Here is a 26,501-nt window from a genome sequence, read left to right on the forward strand (position 1 = left end):
ATTAAAAAAAAAAAAAAAAAAACATAAGTGAAACGGGAACTGACTTATCTCCGACAGCAAAAGCAACAAGACAGGACATGTTTCGAGTAAAGAAGTAACGGCCACCAGGTTTCAGATTCCAGTCTTCGTTCTCGCTAAGGAGATGGAACCCAGCAGCCAAAAGCTGTCTCTTTGCCTCAGCTGGGGAATCAAGCAAATAAGAATCAAATCAAATTAATAAATGAACAAAAAAAACAAGGTCGGACTGTGTTTCAATGAGTTTTACCAGTGGCGTGAAACTGAGTCCATGATTCGTTAAGATAATCAAGAAGATCTCCGACAATAGAAGCATTAGAATCACTCCCCGAGGAGACGGCCGAGAAGGAGCGAAAGGGAGAGCGATTGAGATAAGTAGGAAAGGAGAGACGACGTTGAGGTAGTAAGCGCGTATGGTTTAGGATCGTTGGAAGAGAATGTGTTAGTGGAAGGCGAGCTATGGCCGCCATTAAACGATGTAATCGTCGGGTTGTCGTGATCTCACTGTGTCTGCTCTTATTTTTTTTCTTTCAATCAAAATGCCTTATACCAAGACATACAGATAGGCTCGGGTCGGGTCAAATATAAGAGTTTGAAATCAAATTTGTATAAATGGGCCGTCTAAATATATATATATAGAAGTCGGCTTTGAAGCCCGTTAAAAATCAAATGGATTCGGCCAGTCCAGTCAGACTGTCAAGAGCTTGAAAGTTTGTTTCTTTCCATGTTTAAAAACGCTGTCATTATCAACATAATGGTTTGGTGAAACTCCTTTTTCAGTTTCCAATATGTGGTTTAAACTATACTATTAATTTGTTTTGCGAGATTCAGTAAACAATATTTTTTAATAATCATGTAAATTAATTAAATTTTTTTACAAAATATAAAATAAAGTTTGATATTTTTTATAAAATAGAATTCAAGTATAAAACAGTCGAATTTTCGTAAACATATATAATTATCACTCAATATAACATTTTTATACTTTCTAATAAAATAATAAATTAAAGTTGAATTTTTTTACATAATTACTTTAAAAATAATCGCAGATGAGGTTGCATTTTGGACTTTGAACTAAACCGAAATTGCTAGGAAACTTCGTTAGTGGGGGTACTACGTTTATTTAATTTCACTTCTCCCCTTATAATATATCCAACGAGTCCTTTTCCCTCTCCAGTCACCAACTGATCTCTCACACACACATACATCGGCTTACACAACTATAGACATATGGCGGAACTTGTCGTGGGCGAAATTGCAAAGGAGCTCGGGAAGCAGCTCCTTACAGTATATATCGTGGAAAGTGTTCAGGTATAGAAGTATGGCCGTAAAGCTCGCCAACATGATTGGAGATATTCAACCCACGGTCAAGGATATCCAATACTGTGGCCTGGAGCTGATCCCCCATCGCCAGCTTCAGTTGTGTAGGTTCGCTGATACCCTAGCGAGGGGCAGGAAGCTCGCTGAAAGGGTTCTGTCTTCCAGGCGCTGAAACGTGTTGTCAAAGCTACGCTTCGTTAATAATGAAAGATTTTGAGAAGGAAATATCGAGTTTTCTCAAGGGACCATTGCTGATCGATGCACATCCTCGCTGATTTTAATAACTTCCAGTCCGTTTCTGAAGCCCGCTTCGAGCAGGTGGAACGGCGTTTCGGTGAAATTGACAGGAATCTCCATAGCCTGAACGAGCAGCTGGCCACATCTGAAGTACATTTCGATCGGATGGACATGAACTTCGATAGGCTGAGACGGTGTATAAGAGACTGTTGCTCTGGTTTACGTTGGTTTACTTTGATTATATCTTCTGGTTTAATACTACTTTGGTTTAAGGGGTAGCTTGGTTGGTTATAAGCTCTTGTTTTCTCATGTAATAATATAGATGTAATATTTTATCGATATTAATATTTGAGTAACTTTTATTTTTTTATAAAAATTTGAAAAAGACGAGTTGTAATATTTAATCGATATTAATATATGAATAGTTTGAAGAACTTTTATTTTTTATAAAATTTTGAAAAAGAAAAGTTGATCTAGTACGTATATATATATCCTTCGAACGGAATATTATTATCCGTTTTCGCGCGCTTACTTAAAGACAACACAAATAATTGAAAGGTGACGTGGCATAATCATGGCGTCTCTCTTCCAAAAGTCTTTTCTATATTGGGTCTCCGCCTCTCCTCCGGAGACTAAATAATTAAACAAAGACTTGAGAGATAAAGGTGAACTGCGACGAAGCTTCATGAGTGGGTCCCACGTCTCCCGTCTACTTCTTTACTTCACTCCGCCGTGGGGAACTTTTCTTCTTCAGTTCTTCTTTCACCACACACCAACTATCCCCTCTCTCTCTCTTTCTCTCATCATGGCCGAACTTATCGGTGGAGAAGTTGTGACGGAGCTCGTAAAACAGCTCTTCGCCGTATCCAAAAAAGCCTTGAGATGCAGAGGCGTCGCGGAGAATCTCGCCACCATGATCGCAGGCGTTCAACCGACCATCAAGGAGATCGTCTACAGCGGAGTAGAAGTGAGCGCCCATCGCCAGGTTCAGCTCCGCATGTTCTCTGAAACCTTAGACAAGTGCAAGAAGCTCACCGACAAGGTTCTCAAATGCAACCGCTGGAACATGGTTCGTCAGCTTTACCACGCCAAGAAAATGGAAGACTTGGAGAAGAAGATCTCGCGGTTTATCCAGGGCTTGCCTCTCCATGTTCTCTGTGACGTTCATCACCTTCGCGCTGATTCTGAGGTTCGCTTCGACCGGATCGACAGGGGTTTCGATAGCTTGAGTGAGAAGATGGGGTCTATGAAGATCAGGGGAGGTGGTTTGGTGCAGGAGGAGATGAAGGCTGGTGAAGCTGCGATGGAGATGTTGACAGAAGGTGATTTGGGGAACTTGGGGGTGGGGTTGGAGTTGGGAAAGAGGAAGGTGAAGGAGATGATGTTTGGTTTGAAAGATGAAGGAGGACTTGTCGGGATCTCGGGGATGAGCGGTTCAGGGAAGACCACTCTTGCTAAAGAGCTTGCAAGGGACGAAGAGGTCCTAGGTAATATATAAGACCATGATTAACCCAGGTTTCTTAGAGTGGGTTTCTTATCGGAAGTTAAGAAACTGTTTTTTAATTTTTAAGTAAAAAAGCTAAGAACCGGTTCTTAACTTCTAAGAACCGTGGCATAATCATGGCGTCTCTCTTCCAAAAATCCTTATTTAAGAACCGGTTTTTAGCTTTTTAGTTAAAAGTTAGAACTGTTTTTTAACTTCCGTTAAGAACCTCATCTTAAGAACCCCGGGTTAATCATGCTCTAAGCTCTCTGTTTAACCTCTATGTGTTGTTTAATTGTTGTGTAAACAAACGCGAATTAACTTAGAAGAAAGCAAAGAAATTTAAGAGAATAAAGGAATTGAAGCAAATATCCGTTTATTGTTTGTATTGTTGATTATGTGAATGATAAACTTACAATCCTTTAGACCATATTTATACTTGTCCGATCCAACGAATGTTGGTGTGGTGCACAAAGATCTAAGTCATTTCTAGAATTAACAAAATGGTATGTTTGCTTATGTTTAGTTCATCTCTGGTGAACTATTGGTTGAGTTCTTGATATTGATATTGATATTAGACTCTGATTTAGAGTCATAGAGACTGTTGTTTCTCAGATGCTTGTATTTGTTTATCTTTTACAGGCCACTTCGGGAGACGAGTTTTGTTTCTGACTGTCTCACAGTCCCCCAATATTGAGGAACTGAAAGCCATTATATGGGGATTTCTTACTGGTAATGAAGATGGCTTTGGTGCCACTCTTCCTGAACCAGTCGGTCAGACACAGAGGCTGGTGATCCTTGATGATGTTTGGACAAGGGAAGCACTGGACAAGCTGATGTTTAAGATTCCTGGAACCACAACTCTTGTGGTCTCACGGTCTAAGCTAGCAGATCCTAGAACAACCTATGAAGTAGAGTTACTAAATGAAAATGAAGCAACGTCTCTGTTCTGTCTCTCTGCGTTCAACGAGAAATCAGTACCTTTTGGATACAGCAAAGAGCTGGTCAAGCAGGTATTAATGGATCTCTGCTATGCATAGTACGATTCACTTTTGGTTTCAGTACTCATGTTGTTGACTCTCTTTGGAAGGTTGTTGCGGAGTGTAAAGGTCTACCTTTGTCTCTGAAAGTCGTTGGTGCTTCTTTAAAAGGCCGACCTGAAAAATATTGGGAAGGTGTAGTGAAAAGGCTATCAAAAGGTGAACCCGCTGATGAAACTCATGAGAGTAGAGTGTTTGCTCAAATAGAAGCAACTCTAGAGACTCTAGACCCAAAAACCAGAGAGTGTTTCATGGATATGGGTGCTTTCCCTGAAGACAAGAAGATCCCTCTTGATGTTATCATCAACATGTGGGTTGAGATGTATGATCTTGAGGATGCAACTGCCTTTGCTGTTCTTGTTGATCTATCAAACAGGAATCTCCTTACTCTTGTCAAAGATCCAAGGTAACATTTAGCCTGCGGATTCAAACCGAACCAAACCAAAAAAAAATCGGTTTGGCTCAGAATGCTTTTAAAAATCAATTCGGTTACCGGTTCGGTTTGGTTTGAACGAACCAAATGGTTAACCGAATTATTATTTTAAAATACATATATATACCAAAACTAAACCGGTTTATACCTAAACTACACAATAAATAAATTTAACTAAAGTAACCAAATTTAACCGAAATAGTTGTTTAAACCGATTTAAACCAAACTTCTAGTTTAAAACTGAAATTAAACGATAACTGAACCAAAATAAATTTTGAAATTATTTTTAAAAAAATTGGCTAAGAGAAAACCGGAAATTTGGTTTGGTTCGGTTTTGCAAAACCAAAATAGCAGGCCTAGTAACATTTATACAGCCAACTCTCTATGACTATGATCTCATCCTTTTGTAGCCACTTCTATGGGTTTAACCGTTATTAACTGACCATGTATAATATTTCAGGTTTGGCGCTATGTACACTAGCTACTATGATATTTTTGTGACGCAACACGATGTTCTAAGGGACCTGGCACTTCATCTTAGCAACCGTGGGAGAGTTAACAAAAGAGAGAGGCTATTGATGCCAAGGAGAGAGTCAGTGCTTCCAAAAGAATGGGAGAGGAGAAATGATGAGGCATACAATGCACGTATAGTTTCCATCCACACAGGCAAGAATTGGTTACACAGTTGATTTAGTTTCTCATTAGAATCATAACGTTTTGACATGGACTTCTGCTTTTTTTTTTTTATTACAGAGGAGATGACTGAGATGGAGTGGTTTGACATGGAACTCCCTAAGGCAGAAGTTCTGATACTAAACTTCTCTGCAGAGAGCTATGTACTGCCACCTTTCATTGCTAAGATGGGAAGGCTTAGAGCGCTGGTGATTATCAACAACGGTATGTCTCCTGCGCATCTTCATGACTTCTCCACATTTACCAATCTGGCCAAACTCAAGAGTCTCTGGCTTGAGAGGGTTCATGTCCCTGAACTCTCTACAAGTACCGTTCCTTTAAAAAGCCTCCGCAAGATGTCTCTGATCCTTTGCAAGATCAATAACAGTTTTGATCAAACATCAGTAGACATGTCCCAGATCTTCCCAAACTTGTCTGATCTCACAATAGATCACTGTGATGATCTCGTGGAACTACCAACGACCGTCTGTGGAATCACCTCTCTCAACTCCATCAGCATAACAAACTGTCCCCGCATCAGCGAGTTACCTAAGAATCTGAGCAAGCTAAAGGCACTTCAGCTTCTGAGGCTATACGCTTGTCTGGAGCTGAAAGCTCTCCCTGTGGAGATCTGTGAGCTGCCGAGACTAAAGTACCTAGACATCTCTCAGTGTGTCAACCTGAGTTTTCTTCCGGAAGAGATAGGAAAGGTGAGGACGCTTGAGAAAATCGACATGAGAGAATGCAGCTTAACGAGCATACCTAGCTCTGCGGCTTCATTGACTTCTCTACGCCATGTGATATGCGATGTAGAGACTTTGTGGATGTGGGAACATGTCGAGAAGGTGGTTCCGGGACTTCGTGTTGAAGGCGCTGAAAAATGCTTCAGCCTTGATTGGCTCAACGAGTAGGATCAAGTTGTGTGTATGTTCCATTAACGCAGGCTCAACGAGTAGGTTCGTAATCTCCCCCTCATTGGCTTTAGGAGCATGTTACGTAAGCAACTTATTGCTAATCTGTAGCAAACTAGCTATAGCTTTTCTGTATTTTCATTTAAAGCACTCAAGACTCGAGAGTCGGCAAGTGTTTCCTTGCAACTTCTTACTCAATAATCTTCACTATTAATCATCCACTTATAAATTTAGCTGGCTTATTAGTAGATTTCAGACTATATCTTCAGTGACATAAGAACCAAACCGTGTTTTATTCTTTAGCTCCCAATGTGGTTCAGTTCCAGACAGAAAAATATCGCAGACGTGATGGTATTACCAGTTTCCACATAATGTTCAAAAGAGGAAGACTTGATAGGCCGCAGCAGATGCGATTTCGAAAAGGAGAAAAAGCCGTTTTTGTTTTGGAACAAACAAAAAAGCTAATTAATAGCTGTCGATGTCAGTTTCAGGCCTTCTCAGGAAGTAACGCAGACAGTTCACCAACACCTGCAGGATAAGTTTGATTCTGTAGATCTCTCTCTCTCTCTCTGTTTAAAGGTTTAGAGTATAAAGTAACAGAAACATGAACTCACCTGTGACAACGAACTGTTTAGCGCTTGCCCTTGGTAGCTTACGTGAAACTTGTCTTTCGCAACTAGTCCCTAAAGAAAATTAATAAGACAACGGAATTGTTATTACAAGGCGTTGGAAATGTCACACTGTATGATTATATAAAGAGGTTTAAGAGCTTTGAGTACTTCGGTGTCTATCTCTGCGGATTCAACGTCTATGTTGATATCTGCCATCACTTTTATCATCTCCACAACAAGACCTGGCCTGTCTGCTGTCTCTATGCAAAGCAGGCTAGACAAAACACGAAACGATGAAAGGTAATGTAAACTATCTGATCAGGCTAACTTATAACGTGACCTTGTGGTGTAGTTATTCCACTCGATAGATACCTTCTCTTTGGTCCGTCTTCTTTCACATGTATGTGAGTCGCAATATCGACATCAATCTGTCACAATATAAATCAAAAACAGACTTACCATATCAGTAAAGGTGCCTTTAACCAACAACTACAAACCGTTTCGATACCAGGTAAGAAAAGCGTTTGCATAAAAACATAGGACAGAGAAGTAATCCAACAAGCAAAGTAAACATTTACCTTCTTTTGAGGGGCCTTTATTCCAAATGACTCACCCATTGCAAGTTGATCACTGCATTCCTGAAAAGCAAATAAAGGCAAAGTTAAAAAATATCCAACAGCTGAAATGTGAATGTGAATGTGAATGTGTAAAGAGAGAAAGAAAGCTGAAGCACACCGGATGGTATTTCAAAAGATTGTTGATGATTGTTAATCGGATTTGCTCCAATGAGTCAGGATCTTCCACTTTCCGACCAGTGTCTCTGTTGTAATAAAGAAAAATTAATTACGGCATTTGTTACAAATGCCGATTCAGGTAGCACAAGACAGAAATATTTTGATGATTATACCTTGGAAATTTCATCTAGAGTATGCTCAATCACTTGTCCAATGCTAGTAGTCTATTTAAAACCAATACTAGCATACTCTAAACCAAATATCCAAGGGATTATCACATACAATCAACACAAGTCAGGGCTTTAAGGATTTTACATCCTATTGATCAAGAGGTCTAATGAGTGACAAAAGAACACATAAAGGCAGAAGAGGAGCAGGGAAAGAACGGCTTTGCTTACAGTTTTGTTATAGAAAATTTGGTCTGCTTAACGGATCCTTCAGTTGAAACGGTTCCTTTTGTAACACCCAATCCAAAATCTTTCAGCGCCCTCATCTGCCAAACACAACAATGATTCATAAGCTGAAAAACAAAGCAAGATTGCATAATATCAACAGACATGCAGCGATAATCTAATACTGATAGTAAAAAAAAACGCTACAAATCTCTATCTGGCTCCAGTAGATCAAAGAATAACTAAAGCTTATGTCACATCAATAAGAAAGCATATAAAACCAAAAGAGGCGATAGAAGCCACTCACAGTGTCAATGAGAGCCCCAAGACGATCTCCAAAACTGAGTTGAACAATGGTGGCTTCAGGGTCAGCATCCTGGTCTATCAAGATTCAAGACCATTGGCATTGGAACAAAGTCATCATCATCATCATCTTGTGATTTCTGCGATCAAATTATCCAGGAAATGTCACTCAAAGCACACGTCAACACAAAACTAAGCAGATCGTTTCCCTATTAAAAGATAAGAAAATCAAATCACAAATTAAAAAAAAAAAAAACTATACACATAACAGTAGACTCTCTGCATCGTTAAGTTACTGACCTGATGAGATGGAGTAGCAACGTCAATGTTGTTAATCGAAGCATATACTCGGTTCCTTATACTGCGTTTCAAAATCAATCAATGACATAAATATATATATATATATATATATTAGCAGATCTCAGATAAAAATTATACAAAGCTAACAAGAACTTGAAATTGGCTCATAGAGCTATCAAATTACAAAGAAAGATTCAATGTTCATAACTACTTCATACGAGAATCTACAAAAAGTTACACACTAACAAATCGTTCGAGCACATACAGAGCAAAACGTTTTTAGTAGATTCGAACTTAGAGTAGGCGAACATCAAATGCCACATAAAGTTTACTAAAATGGAAGTTATCAGGACGAGCAAGCAGACTAAAAAAAAAAATCATCCGGAAACTGAGATATCTAATAGTACTAACCTCCTCGTGGATAGAGGAATTACACGGAGATCAGCGAAGAAAGCATGCGATAGAACTGGAGGTGAAGTTAGAGCGGGAAAGCGAGTCTGGCAGCTGGTGGCGGAAGAAGGAGTAAAGGAAGTCCAAACTATCATTGATCCAAGCCTATTTTTGATAAAAATTGATCAGAATCAAATGCTCGATGAGTTTTACAAGGCGTGTGTTAGAAAAAGATTGGAAATAAATGATGTCTGTGTGATCCACCAGCATAGTCTTTATCGAAGAAATGGATCATACTATCTTTATGTAATCTCTAGCTTCTAGTGCTTTTTTTTTTTTGGTTTTTGAGTCTATACATGGGTGTTTCCCACGTTCATTACTTAGCCTCAGAAAAAAAATTTCTATGACGGGTGAAAAAATGATTGTTTCAATGTATTTTGGCACGCTGTCTAGTTTATGAAGCTGATCTTCAACTTCACAAGAACCAACTTCCAAGGGTCCAAACTCTTTTTGGTTGTAGAATATGGAGAAGGAGATCCTAGAGATGAAGAAGAAGAAACTCGAGCAACAGAAGCCAGAAAGTGCTGGGAAGGTAATCTTGCATGAGTCTGGCTTTGCTTTCGGAACAAATGAACATTTAGCACAACATACCAAACTAAACGAATCCGTTCGCTGATTGTTTGCTTTCACTATCTTACGCAGAAACCTGAGGAAAAGAAGCCTTGAGTTCATCACTCGCACTACCATCTGGTCATAAAGCAAGCAATAGTTAAAAATAAAAAGTGTGTTGTGTTCTGTAGAAATCAAGTTTTAGATGAAGATATAAATGACTGCCTAAAATGGTATGGTACCAAACGTATTTGCGTGTTGCAAAAATCTTTCCTCGCTATTTTAGTCTTTCATTACCATCTTCATCAGCAAATACCCAATGTTATTGCTTTCCTATTCACAACAAAATGTGTAAAACGCTAACAAACTAAAACATCGGCAATTTCATTTCCTTCTTTCATCACATCTGAAAACTGAAATCCTCAAAATGGCCACCCGGTGTTAATTGCTGACCAAACTCAGACATGATCTGTTGCTGCTGAGGCTGAACAGGGCTATCATGCTGCCCATTCCAGTCCATGTTGGAACCATGCATGGCTAAGCTAGTATCGACCGTAGTTATGTCGTGTATGCTCGACCTTTTCCTCTCTTTCTTCCCCGAGTTCTGTCTAAGGAAATATTTCTGAGCATGACTAGCGACTTGCGTGGGTGTCCTCGTTACCACCACGTTCCTAGATATGCTCCTCCAATCTCCTTTACCATATCTCTTTAATCCGACCAGAAACAGCCTGCAATCAAACATTCAGAATATTCAACTCTTGTATCATCTTAGGTTCTATAACCAACTAAACCCATAATGTTTGCTAAAGCAAAAGAAGTTTTGGAAATATGATTTATACATACTTGTGTTCGCTTTCCGACCAAGGAGTTCCTCTTTTCCGCTCGTTCTCTCCGTGTTTAGACTCAAACGAGATCTGAACCGCCGAGTCATCCATATAATGCGGGACATGGACTCTGCCAGACTCGATCTCGATGACATCATGCACCAAGGCCTCGTAATGCTCCCTAACTTCACCAGCAGATTTCTGTAGCTGGTCGGCTATAATCTCCCACCGGTTAGGAGAACCTTCAGGGAAAAGCACCAAAGCATGCTCGAACATCTTATCCTCCGACCTTGTCCACTGACTCGACGCCATATCCAAAGATTTATGAGTGGTGTGAACAAAAAAAGACTCCAAAGTGGGAAAGTTCAAAAATCTGAATTTTGTTGGAGGTCAGAGAAACTGTTGAAGAGTCTCCGATTATTTATACGGATTCACTTGTATTTTCTTAAGACCAGGATTATCGGGAGTTTTAGGAGGGGTTTTTAGGTGGGGGGGACCACAGGAAAGGGGGAAAATCGGTCACGGGGAAGGCAAAATAAGAATCGAAGTTTGGTGAGTTTTTCAACTGTTTGCGGGCCCCACCGACACGTGGTGGCCCGCAATTAGTTTATCTATTAAAAAAAAAAAAATAAGGATCGCATAAGAAACGCATCGCGTTAATCATGCTCTAAGATAGTTTTGTAAAAATAAAATTTATAAGGAGAAGAATTTGCTGGAAAATTAAATGGGGGGAATAAGCAGCTCAGAGACCAACTTCAACACGTTTTCTCTGTATAATTGGTATGTCTTTTGTATATCTCCCTTCTATATTTTTTTCTCTTTATTTAATTTTAGGATACACACACCTCACATGTCGACTGAATTTGCTAGACTTTGTTACAGTTCTCTTGTTATTATAAGCATATGCCACATTTATTCCAATAGTATCGGAGCACGTAGCTATTTTAGAAAACCGCCTAAAAGTTAAAAAAAAAAAAAAGTAATCTAGAAGGTATCCCTGTCTGTCACTATGTCGACTGATGTTCTGCTTTTAGTTTACCCCCGGTTTAATTTAAAATCTTAATCATTTTTAAACCTTACTCTTTCTCTACTATTAATTGTTAACTTTCAGCGTATGTAACACTTGTTCTTCTTCTTTATCATGTTTCTTGGTGATACTACATTTAAAATTGTTTGAGAGAGAACAAATCTCGTAAAAGTAAAAATTGCATGATTGTCCATTGTTTTGACCAGTTTACTTTTAGTTATAGTTTAATTATGTACCGCAAAATTTGACCAAATTTGTCATCAGTTGGGCCATTAATGCTAGTCAAGAGTGTAGCATTAAAAAGTTCAAGACTGACGACTATTAATTTGAAAAGTCATAGAAGATTTTAACTTTTTGGGCCAATACAGGGTATCAGCTTTAGCATTATTGAATCGAACTTAGGCCCAATAATATAACATGGGCTTATATTAGAGCCCGTAGAGGGATAACAAATAAACCCTAACGAGAACTTTTATATATAAAGAAAAGGCAATTTCTCTTCTCCGTCTTTGTTCCTTTCATTTTTGCTGCCGCTTCATCATCTTCCTCGCAGGTACGTTCTGGTTAACCCTAGACATTGAATAACTGTCGAGAGAACTCATAGGAAATATACAGAAGATTGTGATCTATGTATTATCTGTTTTTTTTTTTTTTACTGTTTGAAAGGTGTAGAATGGGTAGTCTTAGGTTTTGCTAGATTCGTCAATGTGGGTGTATGTAACGATTGATTAGATTAGATTAGATTAAAAGAGTTAGCAAACCTCTCTTTCAATCTCACTGTTCATATGTTATTGATAAATATCCTCTTAATTTTTTTTTGCAATATTATTGACTCTCTTTTTTATTTACTTTTGTAAAAAATAAAAAAAATGAGTTTCGATGTTTTCTTGCTAAAAAACAGTGTATGTATTCTGATTAGTATCTTCATGCTTGTTCATATGTTTAATGATCTCTCTTGGTTCTATTTTTGAAATGACTATTTCAATGTGTTCATGCTAATAAGACATGAGTTAACTTGTGCTCTTCTGTTAGCAGGTAAGTACGCAACTCAGAGATAAACTGAAACATGGGGCGTGTCCGTACCAAGACCGTGAAGAAATCTTCTCGCCAAGTCATCGAGAAGTACTACTCTCGCATGACTCTCGACTTCCACACCAACAAGAAGATCCTCGAAGAAGTCGCAATCATCCCTTCGAAGCGTCTCCGCAACAAGATCGCTGGATTCTCCACTCATCTCATGAAGAGGATCCAGAAGGGACCAGTCCGTGGTATCTCGCTCAAGCTTCAAGAGGAAGAGCGTGAGCGCCGCATGGACTTTGTTCCCGATGAGTCTGCCATCAAGACCGATGTGATCAAGGTGGACAAGGAGACTCTTGAGATGCTTGCTTCCCTTGGAATGGCTGACACTCCTGGCTTCTCTGAAGTCGAGACACAGGCTCCGGCACCTGCTTTTGGCAGGCCACCCAGAAGGTTCTGAGGAGTTTGCTCTTTATTATCAGTCAATCAAGATGCTGTTGCCTTTTCAATCTTAGGGACAAAAGAGTTGCGGTTGTTTGAGTGTTTATGTCTTTTGATTCATGACTTGATGTCTGAAACTGAAAGTTAGACTCTTTTTTTTCTTTTTTTCTATTCCATGGTTTTTGAGTTTTGATGATAGAAAAAGTGACCACTTGAAACGATAATTTTCATAAAATTCAAATTGAATAGCTAAGTTCTAACAAAGGTTATAGGATAGACGTCACATTAAGTAATACCGACACTTGTCTCCTCCTAAACTAATAATGTGGTCAATTTTTCACAATTTCCTATCAAATTAACCAGATTGTATTTAACATAATCATGTTTTATTATATGCCCAATAATATATAAGTCGATGAAACCTAAATCCAACATTTAATCCTAACTAAAGAATCTGTTTAGGCTTTTGTAAGTGTTTTGAAAACAGTGGTTATAGTCGAACTAAATTATTGAATTTTTTTTTTTTTAGTAAAACTGATTATGTTAATTAAATTGGGAATTATACAGTTTTAGAAGGGCAATTTAGTAATTTAAGAGACAAAAACGTGATTATGTTACATCCGGTTTATAACTTATAACCAAAGGAGAAAAGAAACCGAGAGAGAAACTGAGTGATAGAGAATGGATAACGGAGGGAGCGTGTTGTCCCTCTCTGCTCCACACTTCTCTTACTCCGCCACCATCCTCCGTCGCCACTCTCCGGCGGCATCCATCTCCTACTCCCTCAAACCACAGCCACCACAACCTCCGCCCGAACCACCCGAGAGTCCAGACCTTCGCCGACCGGAAAAATCTCTCGGTTCTTCCTCTCCTTCCTCTTCCCCTACGCCTAAAGCCCCTCTCAAGAATCCCCTCAAGGGTCTGAACAATCCCAATCGCTCTTCCGCGTCTCCTCTTGTTCAATCAGAGGTTGCCAGTAAAGTCTCTTCCTTTGGCTCTGCTTTAGCATCGAAGCTACGTTTATCCAGCAAGCTATCTCCTCCACCTCCTCCACCACCACCACCACCATCTCCAGTGGAGGAAACCCAATTCCGAGACGACTTACAAACCGACACGAAACCAAAGGAAAATCGGGAATTCCGACAAGAAGGGAAGATATTTGTCGGAAATCTCCCGACTTGGATTAAAAAACCAGACTTGGAGGAGTTTTTCCGACAATTCGGCCCCATAGAGACCGCCATTCTAATCAAAGGCCACCACGAGGTGGAGAAGAACGCCGGATTCGGGTTCATCATCTACGCGGCGGAGAAGTCCGCAATGAAGGCCGTGGAGTTCGACGGCGTTGAGTTTCACGGTAGAGTGCTGACGGTGAAGCTAGACGACGGGAAGAGGCTGAAGACGAAGGCTGAGCAGAGAGCGAGATGGGTGGAAGAAGGGGAAGAAGAAGACGCTAAGATGTCGAGTAAGTCGTCGTGGCATCAGGAGAGAGAAGGGTCGAGGAAGACACTACAGAGGATTTTGGATAGTAATGGAGATAACTGGCAAGCTGTTGTCTCTGCTTTCGAGAAGATCAACAAGGTTTGTCCTTTTTGTTACTTCACTTTTTGTTACTGCTTCACTGATTCAATGTTTTATACTCATCAGCCGTCTAGGACGGAGTTTGGTTTGATGGTGAAGTACTATGGAAGAAGAGGGGACATGCATCGAGCACGTGAGACTTTTGAGAGGATGCGTTCCAGAGGTATCACGCCAACGTCACGTATATACACAAGGTATCATCTCCTTTTTTTTTGTTATCTTCTTCAGGTTCTGCTTAGTCCAACGTGTGATAAGTCCATTGCTTGAATCAACATGCAGCCTTATTCACGCTTATGCAGTTGGTAGAGACATGGAGGAAGCGCTCTCTTGCGTTCGTAAGATGAAAGAAGAAGGGATTGAGATGAGTTTGGTGACTTATAGTGTTATCGTTGGAGGCTTCTCTAAAGCTGGAAATGCAGAGTAAGTAGTTAAATTATTGTCTCTAACCATTGTTTATATACACTAATTGCATCTGATACTTTTGTTGTCTTTGGAAGAGCTGCAGATCAGTGGTTTGATGAGGCCAAAAGGATACACAAATCCCTTAATGCCAGTATCTATGGAAAAATCATATATGCACACTGGTAAACACAAATCTAGTAGTGTGGTTTGTATGTTTTGTCTTTAAACTAAAAGATATGTTCTGGATAATGTCTCAGTCAGGCGTGCAACATGGAACGAGCAGAGGCATTGGTTAGGGAGATGGAAGAAGAAGGTATCGACGCACCTATTGCTATCTACCACACCATGATGGACGGTTACACAATGGTCGCCGATGAGAAGAAATGTTTAATTGTTTTCAAAAGACTCAAGGTTTGGGCTCTCTTCCTTTACTTCCTCTTTTAGTATCTGAGCAAAAGTGAAGATAGTTTATTATGTTTTTTGCTATAGGAATGTGGATTCGCTCCAACAGTTGTCACTTATGGCTGCCTCATTAATCTTTATACTAAGGTAAGAAGAAACATTTATTATATATATATACCCTGGAAAGGACCATGACCATTGTGTCAGAGGTCACTAGTTCGAGTGACCACTGGGACGAAACTAATATTACATGATGTGGTTTCGGGCTTGGGGGATTACAGCTTTGGCCCCGAACCTCCTTGGTATTCAAAAGAAAAAAGAAGAAACATTTATTTGGATGATTTTTCTTGGTACTGTGTCTATGTCCTCCTCTTACCTCTCTCCTCTTATTAGGTTGGGAAGATTCCAAAAGCTTTAGAAGTCAGCAGAACGATGAAGGAACAAGGCATAAAGCACAACTTAAAGACCTATTCGATGATGATCAATGGGTTCGTTAAACTAAAAGACTGGGCCAATGCCTTTGCTGTGTTTGAAGATATGGTTAACGACGGCATGAAACCTGATGTTATACTGTATAACAACATCATCGCTGCCTTCTGCGGAATGGGTAACATGGAACGAGCCGTCCAGACCGTGAAGGAAATGCAGAAGCTGAGGCATAGGCCGACCACGAGGACGTTCATGCCTATCATACACGGATATGCCAAGTCCGGTGACATGAGGAAATCTCTAGAGGTTTTCGATATGATGAGGAGATGTGGCTGTGTTCCAACCGTTCACACCTTCAATGCTTTGATTAATGGGCTAGTTGAGAAACGTCAGGTATGTTTCAAGAATCTTAGGTCTTGTTCTGCTTATCTGATTGATAAATCTAGGGCTGGGATTTTTAACCAAACCGAACTTGCCGAAATTTTTTCGGTTTTGGGTTAGTTCGGTTCTGAAGTTTGGTTCAGTTGGTAAAAAAAGTATTCGGTTTTTGGTTCGGTTCATTAATAGGTTAGTTCGGTTATCTTAAAAAAAATCCAGACAGTACCACAGAAATTCCGAACCGAACTAACCAAAATCCGAATTGAAATAACCGAACTAACCAAAATTGAAACCGAAATAACTGAACTAACCGAAATTATCCTGAATTTTTCTAATTTTATTCAAATTAAACTGAAAATTTAACCGAACTAATTGCAAAACAGAAAACTTTGGTAAAAAAATTTGAAATCAAACTAACCGAAAACCGCACCGAACTTTTTTGGTTCATTTCGGTGAGATTTTGACCGACCCGAACTACCCGAATAAACCGAACCCGCAGGCCTAGATAAATCTGTTGTTGACATGCTGGTTTTGTAGATGGAGAAGGCAGTTGAGATATTAGATGAGATGACACTAGCGGGTGTTAGCGCAAACGAACACACTTACACAAAGATCATGCAAGGCTATGCATCAGTTGGCGATACGGGGAAAGCCTTTGAGTATTTCACAAGGCTTCAAAGCGAAGGTTTGAAGGTTGACATCTTCACCTACGAGGCGCTGCTTAAAGCCTGCTGCAAATCAGGACGGATGCAGAGTGCACTAGCTGTCACCAAAGAGATGAGCACAAGAAACATCCCTCGCAACTCCTTCGTCTATAACATATTGATCGACGGGTAAAAAGCATCATCAACAACCTTTTGTAACCACTTCTTGAAATCACATTCTTACTTAAGTTTTATTGTAGATGGGCAAGGAGAGGTGATGTATGGGAAGCTGCGGATTTGATGCAGCAGATGAAGAAAGAAGGTGTTAAACCAGACATTCATACTTACACATCTTTCATCAGTGCTTGCTCTAAAGCTGGCGACATGAATGTAAGTTTTACGCATCTTTGGTTTTGGTTTGTGAGCAGAAAGAGAACTTGTTTGAAAACATGTTTGTTTTGACAGAGAGCTACACAAACAATCCAAGAGATGGAAGCATTAGGGGTGAGGCCAAACATCAAGACGTACACGACGTTAATAAAAGGATGGGCTCGAGCTTCTCTTCCGGAGAAAGCCTTGAGTTGCTACGAGGAGATGAAAGCGATGGGGCTTAAACCTGATAAAGCTGTGTATCACTGCCTTATGACATCGCTTCTCTCTCGTGCTTCAATGGCAGAAGGGTACATTTACTCGGGAGTAATGTCGATCTGCAAGGAGATGGTGGAAGCAGGTTTGATCGTTGATATGGGAACTGCAGTTCACTGGTCTAAATGTCTCTGTAAGATTGAAGGTTCTGGTGGTGAGCTGACAGAGACGTTGCAGAAGACTTTCCCACCTGATTGGAGCTCTCATCATCATCATCACCATAGCTACTTGGATCAGGTTTCTGATGTCGATTCTGAGGATGATAATGATGATGTTGATGGTGAAAGTGATGATGATGTTGACTTGGTTTCTGGTATATTATCTTCCAAGTAAGAGATAAACAGTCATGTAAGCTGTAACAGATTTAGTATAGAGCAATATCACATTCTTGGTTATTGTTGTGTTTTTTTTGTTTTCTGCAAATAAATAAATGAAACATGTTGAAAGTGAAATTAATTAAATGACATGATTGTTCTGCTTTGTTTTAACTATGTCTCCAAAATTAAACACATACCCTATTTGTTTGACTTGTTTTTTTAGCAAGATTGACATGCCACTTGCACCCTATTTGTTTGACTTATTTTTTAAGGATTTTGCGGTAGATAACCACAAAGACAAATTTAATTAGTTAGATGCACATGTCACTGTTAATTTTTCATAATACCAGCAATAATCCTATTATAATGTTGATTTTTTATAATGCCAGTAATAACTTTATTCTAATTTTGCAGATATGCACAAACATGGATATAACATCCATATCTTTATTTTTCATGCACGCTCCTAAATTAATTATTGATTTTTTTTTTTTTGAAACCGAAGGAATTTCAATAAAATTTCTATTTAAGTTTAATATTAATTGCATAATGCATTAATTTTATAAACAAATTTTTTATAGTAAATAATATTTGTTGAATATGTGTAATTAATAATAACATTAATGTGTTTCAAATCATTTTTTAATGTGTAAAAATATTAAAATGATACTCTTCGTAAGATAAAACTTAGGGAACATTTATATAATCAACAACATACATTATGTCAATATGGTGGTGGCGTGTATGGCTGGTGTGGAGGCATCAGGTAAGAAGCTCCATTGTTCCTATTGGTGCTTAGACCACCCATTCTCTGCGGGTCCATTGATGGGTAATAAGGTCTTTCCTGGTTAGGTGGTGCTGAGTGCATATTGTACTGATGCTGCATTGTTGGAGGTAGTAAACCACACTGAGCCACACTGCCTTCTTGGTACTTCCAACTATCTTGATCGTGTTTTGGGACGTGAGATCTTCCCCACGTGAGTTTTAGCCTCTGACCGTTGATGACTAGCCTGTTGGAGAGCTCTTGCATGGCCTTCTCTGCTCCTTGTCTAGTTGTGTATGTGACAAACGCACATGCTTTCTCGGCCAAGATTCTGATGGATTGTATTTCTCCATAAGCGTACAACTGGTCTCGTATGTCATGCTCGAGGATCTTTCCCGAGTTAAGTCCACCGATGTAAAGCGTCTTGATGCTTTCATCCTCTGGTGGTTCCAAAGTGCTCGTCTCACTAGCTTTTCGTAGCAACTGTTTCACATGCATAAATGCACTTCTAATTAATTTTAAAAAGGCAAAATAGAAGAAAATATCTTACCCATAATAACGATCTTTAGTGTTTTGGTGTGATAACTATCCTGTCTTGGGCATCTCATGCCTGAATGCGCATCCGGCACCTGTTGTACACTTACCAATGGTGTTGAAACTGCAAACATGTGGCTTGTTCTTTCCATAGTGTGGTTCACTTCTTTGAAGGTTCATAAGAGTATCATTAGGTCTCATCTTCACAAACGAAGAGTCACAATCCAGTCCAGCTCTAGTCTACAATATATAAAAGAAAAAATAATCAAAATCACCAATGAGGAAACTAGACAATCCTTTCGTAACCTAAGCAAATTAAACTATCATACCATTCGCTCATATTCTTCAGCAAAGTACTCTCTGTTGACATTGCTTCTTGGGATAGAGTCATGGCTAGTAATGTTAAGTGTCGTGTCTCTGACCTGAACTGGAAGACCATACTCAAGATCAAGAATACAGAATTGGCATACGTTCTTCAACTTGGAGCAAGTCTGGCAGATTTCGGTTTTCTTGTATCTAGCAGCCCGGCCAGGTCGCCACCTAAACACCGTGAAAGGCCGTGTACATACCTTGCATTCCTTGTCAAAATTCGCTAGTGCCTACATACCAAACAATACATAACACCTCCATATATACAGAAAACATCAACGAGAAAGAGACTGAATAAGAGTTAATGGCACTTGAAAAGAAGATTCAAGAGACATATTGAACCTAAAATAAAGCAACATAAAAAAAATCAAAGATTGTGTTTGTGGGATGCATGGAAGAGAGGAGGCTCACCATTCGATTCGCAAGTAAGGATTGTCACCGAGGCAAGATTGGCAGAGGATTGGGAAATCGGATCGTTCACATCGATTAGCTTCATGATCTCTTAGTATTCTCTGAGCCATCTTATTATCTTCCTCCTCTGCCTTGTCGCACACGAATGTGACACTACTTTTTAGTTTATACTAGGGCAAAAGTCGGTTTGGATTTTTTAAAAGGTTAATTTCGCATCTTTAACATGTTTAACCCAAAAAAACTCGAAAGTTTCAAACAATATGAGAAATTAACCTTTTTCTTTTGATTGTACAAATCAGACCTCGTAACTTTTGCAATGACCAAGTGAAAAAGAAAAAAAACAATCCAATTATAGGATGCGGCCTCGAATCAGTATATGCTAATTGGTGAAAACTTTCACGTTTCGTAAAATATCAGACACACATTCGTATTTACTCCAGGGTTTGTGATTAAATCAGTCTAGTTTTTTAAAGGATATACATATTTGATTGATCCATAAATATTTTCAAACCTATAACGAATGAGACTAATAACATTCTTTGAAAATATCATAATGTTGAATCAGAGCTGCATAACGAATAGTAGTCAGAGTCTTTTGATATCAAATAAAAATCTTTTAGTAATAGAAACTCATAACTAAAAAAATCGACAAACTGAACTAATGTACGTCCAAAATGTTTGACTTATTAGTAAATAAAATCACTCTGATCAAAGATATCGATCATGTGCATATCCAAAAGCTAACTGAAAATGTATCTGTGTATTCATATATTATTCACGTAAACAAAACTGTGCATATCTCACTGAGGCTGATAACACCTAATAGAACAAACTACATTATCTTAGCAACACATGTTGTGACAGTTTGCTTACGTATAGTTTATCAAAATTTAATGCAACTCTTGCGTATTTTTCACGTAAACATTAACGGAAAAATATATTTTTCGGTTCTTTATTGTACTACTATAATTTTGAAGATACTCAAATCTGCGATATAATCAAATAATTTTAGTATGGAATCTTAATAAAACAGCAGTCAGAACTATTCAACTTCATGAACCCATGCCCTTTTACATATTTAATTTTGTAAATACTGAATATAAAAATTTGGCCAATACGCTGCATGATACGTTAAGTAAATCATATTAAATAAAAACATGTGGTTCGTAAGCGTACGTATCACAAGTCACGTATTATAATATGCTTGTATAACAAATAAACATTCATACACCAACTAAACCATAATGTCGAAAGACATATAATTGTTTTCATTTATCATTGTGAAGGTTAGGATAAGAACAAAATAAAAATGCATTAATAATGACTCAATCATGTAATTTATATTATGTTAATAATGTTTATGAGTGAGAAAGCCTAGACAGAAGGAACAATATGACATGGAACAAGATACGATCAATACAATGAATCTCCCACTTCGTTACCTTCTCCTCTTCTTCCACTTTGAATGTCACCTAACTAATAAAGATACGTACTTTGAAGATATTGAGTAGCTAGCCCATTTTTCATTGCACTTGTATAAGCAAAATCTTGTCGACATCTTACACTTTTATGCAGAGATTAATGAAGTGCAGGGTCAAGAAAGAATATTTTTTGTATGTTCATTCATCAAAGTCGTTTGAAAACTGAAATAGAAAAAGCAACAAGTCAAAATCTAGTTGAGACAAAGAGAAGTAGTGAGGCGGTGCCCATGTGGCCTCCTAATTAACATTTAAGTCCTAGGTACACATACATGACCTTAAATTAAATGTTACATAAATGTGAACCCTTTTAAACCCATCTTTACAACAAAACTAGCCTTTATTGTTACTGTAAATACGAACAATCAAATAAGAACAGACAAAAGTCAATTTCTCTATTGAATTTTAATATGTATCCCTTGCAACAATATGTCCACGCTAGTGCATTCTAGAGGTGAACCTATTAACAGTAGGTTTCCACTTTGCGCTCATGCATATGACTTGTGGAGTGTGTACGAGTGTATAATAACTGTGTAACTATTATATATAGAAAGCATATAACAAATATTTGCGCCAGAACAAACCCATGAGCTATTAGTTTTTTATTGTCAAGAAAATGAGGTATTAGTTATGCGACATGATGATTGTATATTAGTTCTAGGCTTCTATCTAGTTGTAGTTTTTAATCTAGCATTATAAACTCATATAGTAGGGTCGAATAATGATAGATTAGTTGCTAACTTTTACAAAATTGAATAACTAATCATAAGGGTCAACGGGGTACATGTTCCATGCATTGCTGGCTTTGCCTGTTGCTCGATGATTTCAAGTAATGCTCTTTTCATGCAATCTTGATGATCTTATTTTGAATCAAGTCGCCCATAATTGTACTTTCTCTTATTCTTTTAAAACTAATCATATATTAAAAATACTAAATTTGATTAATTATTCACCAAAACTTTAGTTTTAAATTAGTAAATCTCGTTGAATCATATGAGTCGTTTGGTAATAGGTAGAAGGCAAGATGTCTCTGGTGTCCGAATTGTCAAAAATAAGTTTATCACAACATTTAACCAACCAGACTATTGGAATCTCTACCGTATCTCTAATAATTCCAATAGCTGGTTTACTTCATTATCCTTCCTTCGTGAATAAAATACTAAGGAAAATGTTTGGTCATTTATCTAATCATCCTACTTAGTAATTACAAGTTCATAAAAAGTATTTTTCAAAGAAAATAAAGTTAATAAAAAGTAATACTTAGCAATATATCAACATCAACCGTATTTGTGGTGAATTCCTTAAAATACTTTAGATGGTGATGGGTTAAATATATAGATATATAGCTTCAATCACCGTTGTAGTTGTTGAGAAGTTACTTCCAAAATTTCTTACAACTGTGATTGGCATTTATTATTACTTTTTACACTGTTGGAAAATATCGAAAATGTTTATATAAAAATTGGTCTTTAGCAAACGGATAAAGAGGCTTGACCAAGATGTTACATTTGTTCATTTGTTTTTTTTTTAATTTTATGTATTTCATTAAATTATAGACCGGGCAGTTTCATAAATTTGAGTAAAAGTATTCAAAAAAGTTTTTTTCTCAACAGCAGAAATAGGAATAGGGGATTTAAATTTTAATTATGGCTAAACAGATTTCGAATTTTTTTATGAGATTAAAAAAATGTTGGAACACTGTAGAGTATTCCCTTTATCGCATATTACAGAATTCCTTTTTTTTTTCTGAATAGCTTATCATTATTTCGTGCGTTATGAACTTTTTTTTTTGATATTCAACAGAACAAATCAAAGGGAACAAGCCAAAAAAGGTTAAATCAGATACAGTAATCAATTACTGTCGAAAATGTGAATAATACTCTAATGTACTTGAAGCACGGGAGAATCTATTTTGTAAATTTATCCCATAGAGATCTAACAGAAGAAAATACACAATTAATATATGCGTGATTCAACGGTACCCTATTTAATTCATCACATGAGTTTTGCACTCTCTTGTTCTCTCTCGTTTTGTTTATGTTCCCATATTTATCCCAAAAAAGTTTATCCAATATCTTACGCAAATTATATGGAAATCAGAAAAACTACAAAGACAAAATGCTGAATGTGCGGGTAAATAAAGCTAAATGGGTATGTAAACACTTGATGTCTTTATTTCACAACTATGGGTTTGAACATCACATTGGCTCTGCCTAAATCTTTTACTATTTTCAGTTTATATATCTCTGAAACTCTAAACTATTGATTCTTCAAGGACACTGTCGTCGCCCTTACATTCATGTACAGCATTGATGAATCATACTCTTACAACAAATTTAACATGATTAATTCTTCAAAAAAGTATAAGAGTGATATGTGCTGCGACCAGTCATTCGATTCAATATAGACCTCATTTACGCACATATGTATATGTATTTATATGGTAAATTACAAATGTAATATGTTGACCGTGAATATTCGTAGAACAGAGGTTATAGAGTCTGTCAATAACTCAATATAGCATGTGGAAAGGTCAAACTGACTGACTGCAGTTTTTACAAACGTGAAATCTAAAAATGTTAAATACGACTTTTATATTTAAGAAACCTACAAAAACTCAAGTATTAATAATATTAATTTAATATCATCCAAGAGTGGTAAGTAGAGATATAATTACTGAGAAGAAGATTTGACATGACGAGCCAATGGACAAGAATGTAGTACCGTCAATCAACCTTTTACACAGTAATATAAAAATACTAGTATATTTTTATGTTATTGGGATTTGTTTTCTGCAACATTTTCTTGTAAGCAATCGTTTTTAATGCGTTGTGTTCTGCACAGTGCTTTGCCATTGGCTCGGGACTAACATTTAATTTCTCTCGTCTTCAGCTAGATTGAATGCTTCTGATGTGTTACTAACTTATAACAAGGACGTGTTCAGAAGTATAATAGCATTGCCAGATTTAAATTCAAATTCAGATAAATCCATTACCAGTGTTTGTATGATCTTTTTTTAGTTAGTTACTTCAAGTTCACCTCTCCAACAACCAAAAGGAGCTAATAATGTGTGTATAAATCATATGTGAAAAAGTTGTTTCACCACACGTTACTGAATGTTCCAAAACTAGTAAAGTATTTTTATAATAAAATTTATAAAATAAGGTAACGTGGACAGTTTTATAAAATACTATTAACTATTTTGATCGCATTTGATCAATTATGTTAGACTTTAGACAGTTTTATAAAAAAATCAACATATATTATATTAATATAAAAAAGAATAACAGAAAGAAAAAAAATTAAATAGACACATGAGCTGGACCCACCAGCTCTCACCTTATATCAATCTCCCTCCAAACTCTTTCCCCTTCCATTAATTTGCTAACTCTCTCTCAAAAAAAGAAAGCTGAGTTCAACAATGGGGAAGAAGAAGATGATGAAGCTCTCATCTCTCTTCAGAGGCGTCTCCGGTGGATTACTGGCGGTTCCTCTCTGCTACAATGCCAAGAGTCTCTCGTTTCGAGTCGGAGACGACATGATCAAGACTGTCAACTCTGTCTTCTTCGACAACGATGGAGGAGGAGGAGATGTGTTAGAAGCCGAAACGCCCGAGTCGTGGTTCACGAACTCGTCCGAGACGGCGAGTCACTCAACCGAGTCGGATCAAGACCTCGACGCTGAATCTCTCGAGATGGTTGTTAGAGGAGTCGTTAGATCGGAGCGGCTGTTCTTCGATCCGGGAGTCACCAGCTCGATCCTCGAGAAATCGAAATCGGAATGCGATTCGAAATCCAAAGCGGCGGCGGTTATATCGGAGGATCGGGATTGTAGTATCTACACGCCGCCGATCGAGGACATCAGCGTCCCGGTGGCGATGGAGTCCGACGATCCGTACGGCGATTTCCGGCGATCGATGGAGGAGATGGTGAGGAGCCACGGCGAGCTTGCCAAGGATTGGCGGAGCTTGGAGGCGATGCTCGCGTGGTACTTGAGGATGAACGGGAAGAGGAGCCACGGCGTGATCGTGAGCGCATTCGTCGATCTACTCTCGGGGCTCTCTGATTCCGGCGCCGGTGCATCGTCGGTGTCTGACTCGGCTCGTTACTCCACCGCCGTATCTTCTTTGCCGACGTCGCCGTTATGTTCGTCGTCTCGTGGTCAGACGGAGATCGAAGAAGAAGAGAGACGGAGCTGTTAAAAAAACTTTTTTTAAGATTGGTGTTTAATTTTAATCTCGTTTTTTTTTTACCGGATTAACTTTTTGGACGCTGTAAAAACGTAAGTAGTCGTTAGATGAAAGCTATATTGTAGTTATAGAGCCTTTTGTTAACTTTAATATTATCGTGTGCCCTTTTGTTCGCTGCTGTGTTATAATTAATTGAGAAAATTAACTCTAATTAATTTGTGAGTTTCAGACAACAAAAAAATCTCTAATAATTGAAACTAATTAGTGGGAATTTGATTTATAATTAGCCTTATAATTTTCTAAATTTAGTGTTATTAGTTTATAGATATTCACATTCTCGTTAGAATTTAGTGTTATTGGTTTTACGATTCTATAATTCTGTACAAAATCATTTGTTATTAGAATTTTTTAGATTTTAATGATTCTACAAATCTATTAAATTAAATGTTGTTGGAGAGTTTAATTCTTAACATTTTAACTCACAAAACAAAATTTTGAGAATACTACATGTTTTTTTTTTAATTCTTAAAATCATTATATTACTTTATTTTCATAGATTTTCACAATATACAAAATTCTCTACAAATCTTTCCAAATTTAACAAATTTCTCAATTTTTAAAATCAATAAACTCTATAGAAATCTAAGTCTCATTGACACCCTAATATTAGTTTATAACAGTTTGGTCTAGTTACTAATTTTTAGTCTTTTTGAGGTTTATATTTTCTTACAATGTAGTAATTTTCTTACAAAAACTGCCCAATGAATCATCGCTCTATACTGAAACATTTTTTTATAATTTCATATGTACCCATCACAATTTCATTAAATGTTAGTCTATATGAAACAATTAGTTTTTACTGGATGAACACAGTGAAAAGGATAAGAGTTAAACAAAGTCGTACAAGTATTTTAAGTTCTGTTTAATTCTACTTAAGTTTGTAAATTAAATACAGGTTACATCAAATTACTCTATTTTGAAAGAACATGCTTTATTTAGAAAATCGCATCTATCTGGAAACTTTTAATTATCAAGTTTGACGTGTTATCTACATTTGATTTGACACTTACAAAAAGTATCATCACTCATATCCTATATACTAGTTCTACTAAAGCTGTTTACTTTGTATTAATTACTCGTGAGGAGTCAAAATCTTAAAAAGTAATTACTCCAAAGGAGTGAGGAGTCTTCCTCCCTTGAAGA

General features: G+C 37.7%; 6 protein-coding genes and 2 pseudogenes across 7 annotated transcripts in view; 4 read left to right on the forward strand and 4 right to left on the reverse strand.

Annotated features, from left to right (window-relative positions):
* Positions 1 to 566, reverse strand: part of LOC106312993 (probable aspartyl aminopeptidase) — a 2,703-nt gene extending 2,137 nt beyond the window's left edge. The window contains exons 1-2 of the mRNA XM_013750709.1: positions 266 to 566; positions 45 to 180 (exon numbers count right to left, since the gene is read on the reverse strand). Coding sequence (XP_013606163.1) covers positions 45 to 180; positions 266 to 485 — 356 coding nt within the window. The 5' untranslated portion in view covers positions 486 to 566. The remainder of the gene's footprint in view (positions 1 to 44; positions 181 to 265) is intronic.
* Positions 567 to 2,143: 1,577 nt separating this feature from the next.
* LOC106318149 (probable disease resistance protein At5g04720) lies at positions 2,144 to 6,353 on the forward strand. The gene is made up of 5 exons (XM_013756016.1): positions 2,144 to 3,059; positions 3,698 to 4,068; positions 4,146 to 4,501; positions 4,989 to 5,194; positions 5,282 to 6,353. Exons 1-5 carry the CDS (start codon positions 2,258 to 2,260, stop codon positions 6,109 to 6,111), a joined length of 2,565 nt encoding a protein of 854 aa, XP_013611470.1. The 5' UTR covers positions 2,144 to 2,257; the 3' UTR covers positions 6,112 to 6,353.
* An 86-nt stretch (positions 6,354 to 6,439) lies between these two features.
* LOC106318151 lies at positions 6,440 to 9,236 on the reverse strand (annotated as a pseudogene).
* Positions 9,237 to 9,509: 273 nt separating this feature from the next.
* LOC106318150 (transcription factor DIVARICATA-like) lies at positions 9,510 to 10,729 on the reverse strand. Of its 2 annotated transcripts, XR_001265301.1 has the most exons (3): positions 10,294 to 10,729; positions 9,693 to 10,178; positions 9,510 to 9,588 (listed from the first exon to the last, which is right to left on the reverse strand). XR_001265301.1 is itself a non-coding variant. In XM_013756017.1 (2 exons), exons 1-2 carry the CDS (start codon positions 10,584 to 10,586, stop codon positions 9,851 to 9,853), a joined length of 621 nt encoding a protein of 206 aa, XP_013611471.1. In that variant the 5' UTR covers positions 10,587 to 10,729; the 3' UTR covers positions 9,678 to 9,850. The 2 variants fall into 2 exon arrangements, 1 of the variants encoding a protein (XP_013611471.1); XM_013756017.1 differs by lacking the exon at positions 9,510 to 9,588 and having other exon boundaries at positions 9,678 to 10,178.
* A 1,044-nt stretch (positions 10,730 to 11,773) lies between these two features.
* On the forward strand, positions 11,774 to 12,950 carry LOC106313684 (40S ribosomal protein S17-4-like). The gene is made up of 2 exons (XM_013751572.1): positions 11,774 to 11,854; positions 12,337 to 12,950. The coding sequence occupies exon 2, from the start codon at positions 12,368 to 12,370 to the stop codon at positions 12,776 to 12,778; it is 411 nt and encodes a 136-aa protein (XP_013607026.1). The 5' UTR covers positions 11,774 to 11,854; positions 12,337 to 12,367; the 3' UTR covers positions 12,779 to 12,950.
* Positions 12,951 to 13,406: 456 nt separating this feature from the next.
* LOC106318361 (pentatricopeptide repeat-containing protein At5g04810, chloroplastic) lies at positions 13,407 to 17,706 on the forward strand. Its single transcript, XM_013756299.1, has 10 exons — positions 13,407 to 14,337; positions 14,404 to 14,531; positions 14,617 to 14,757; positions 14,835 to 14,921; positions 14,997 to 15,150; positions 15,229 to 15,288; positions 15,535 to 15,963; positions 16,486 to 16,781; positions 16,853 to 16,982; positions 17,058 to 17,706. Exons 1-10 carry the CDS (start codon positions 13,441 to 13,443, stop codon positions 17,568 to 17,570), a joined length of 2,835 nt encoding a protein of 944 aa, XP_013611753.1. The 5' UTR covers positions 13,407 to 13,440; the 3' UTR covers positions 17,571 to 17,706.
* Positions 17,707 to 18,278: 572 nt separating this feature from the next.
* Positions 18,279 to 19,741, reverse strand: LOC106317546 (annotated as a pseudogene).
* Positions 19,742 to 24,500: 4,759 nt separating this feature from the next.
* LOC106315959 (transcription repressor OFP13) lies at positions 24,501 to 25,471 on the forward strand. Its single transcript, XM_013753812.1, has one exon. The coding sequence runs from the start codon at positions 24,531 to 24,533 to the stop codon at positions 25,308 to 25,310; it is 780 nt and encodes a 259-aa protein (XP_013609266.1). The 5' UTR covers positions 24,501 to 24,530; the 3' UTR covers positions 25,311 to 25,471.
* Positions 25,472 to 26,501: the final 1,030 nt, after the last annotated feature.

This window comes from Brassica oleracea, chromosome C9 (assembly GCF_000695525.1).
Source record: "Brassica oleracea var. oleracea cultivar TO1000 chromosome C9, BOL, whole genome shotgun sequence".
Lineage (NCBI taxonomy): Eukaryota > Viridiplantae > Streptophyta > Magnoliopsida > Brassicales > Brassicaceae > Brassica > Brassica oleracea.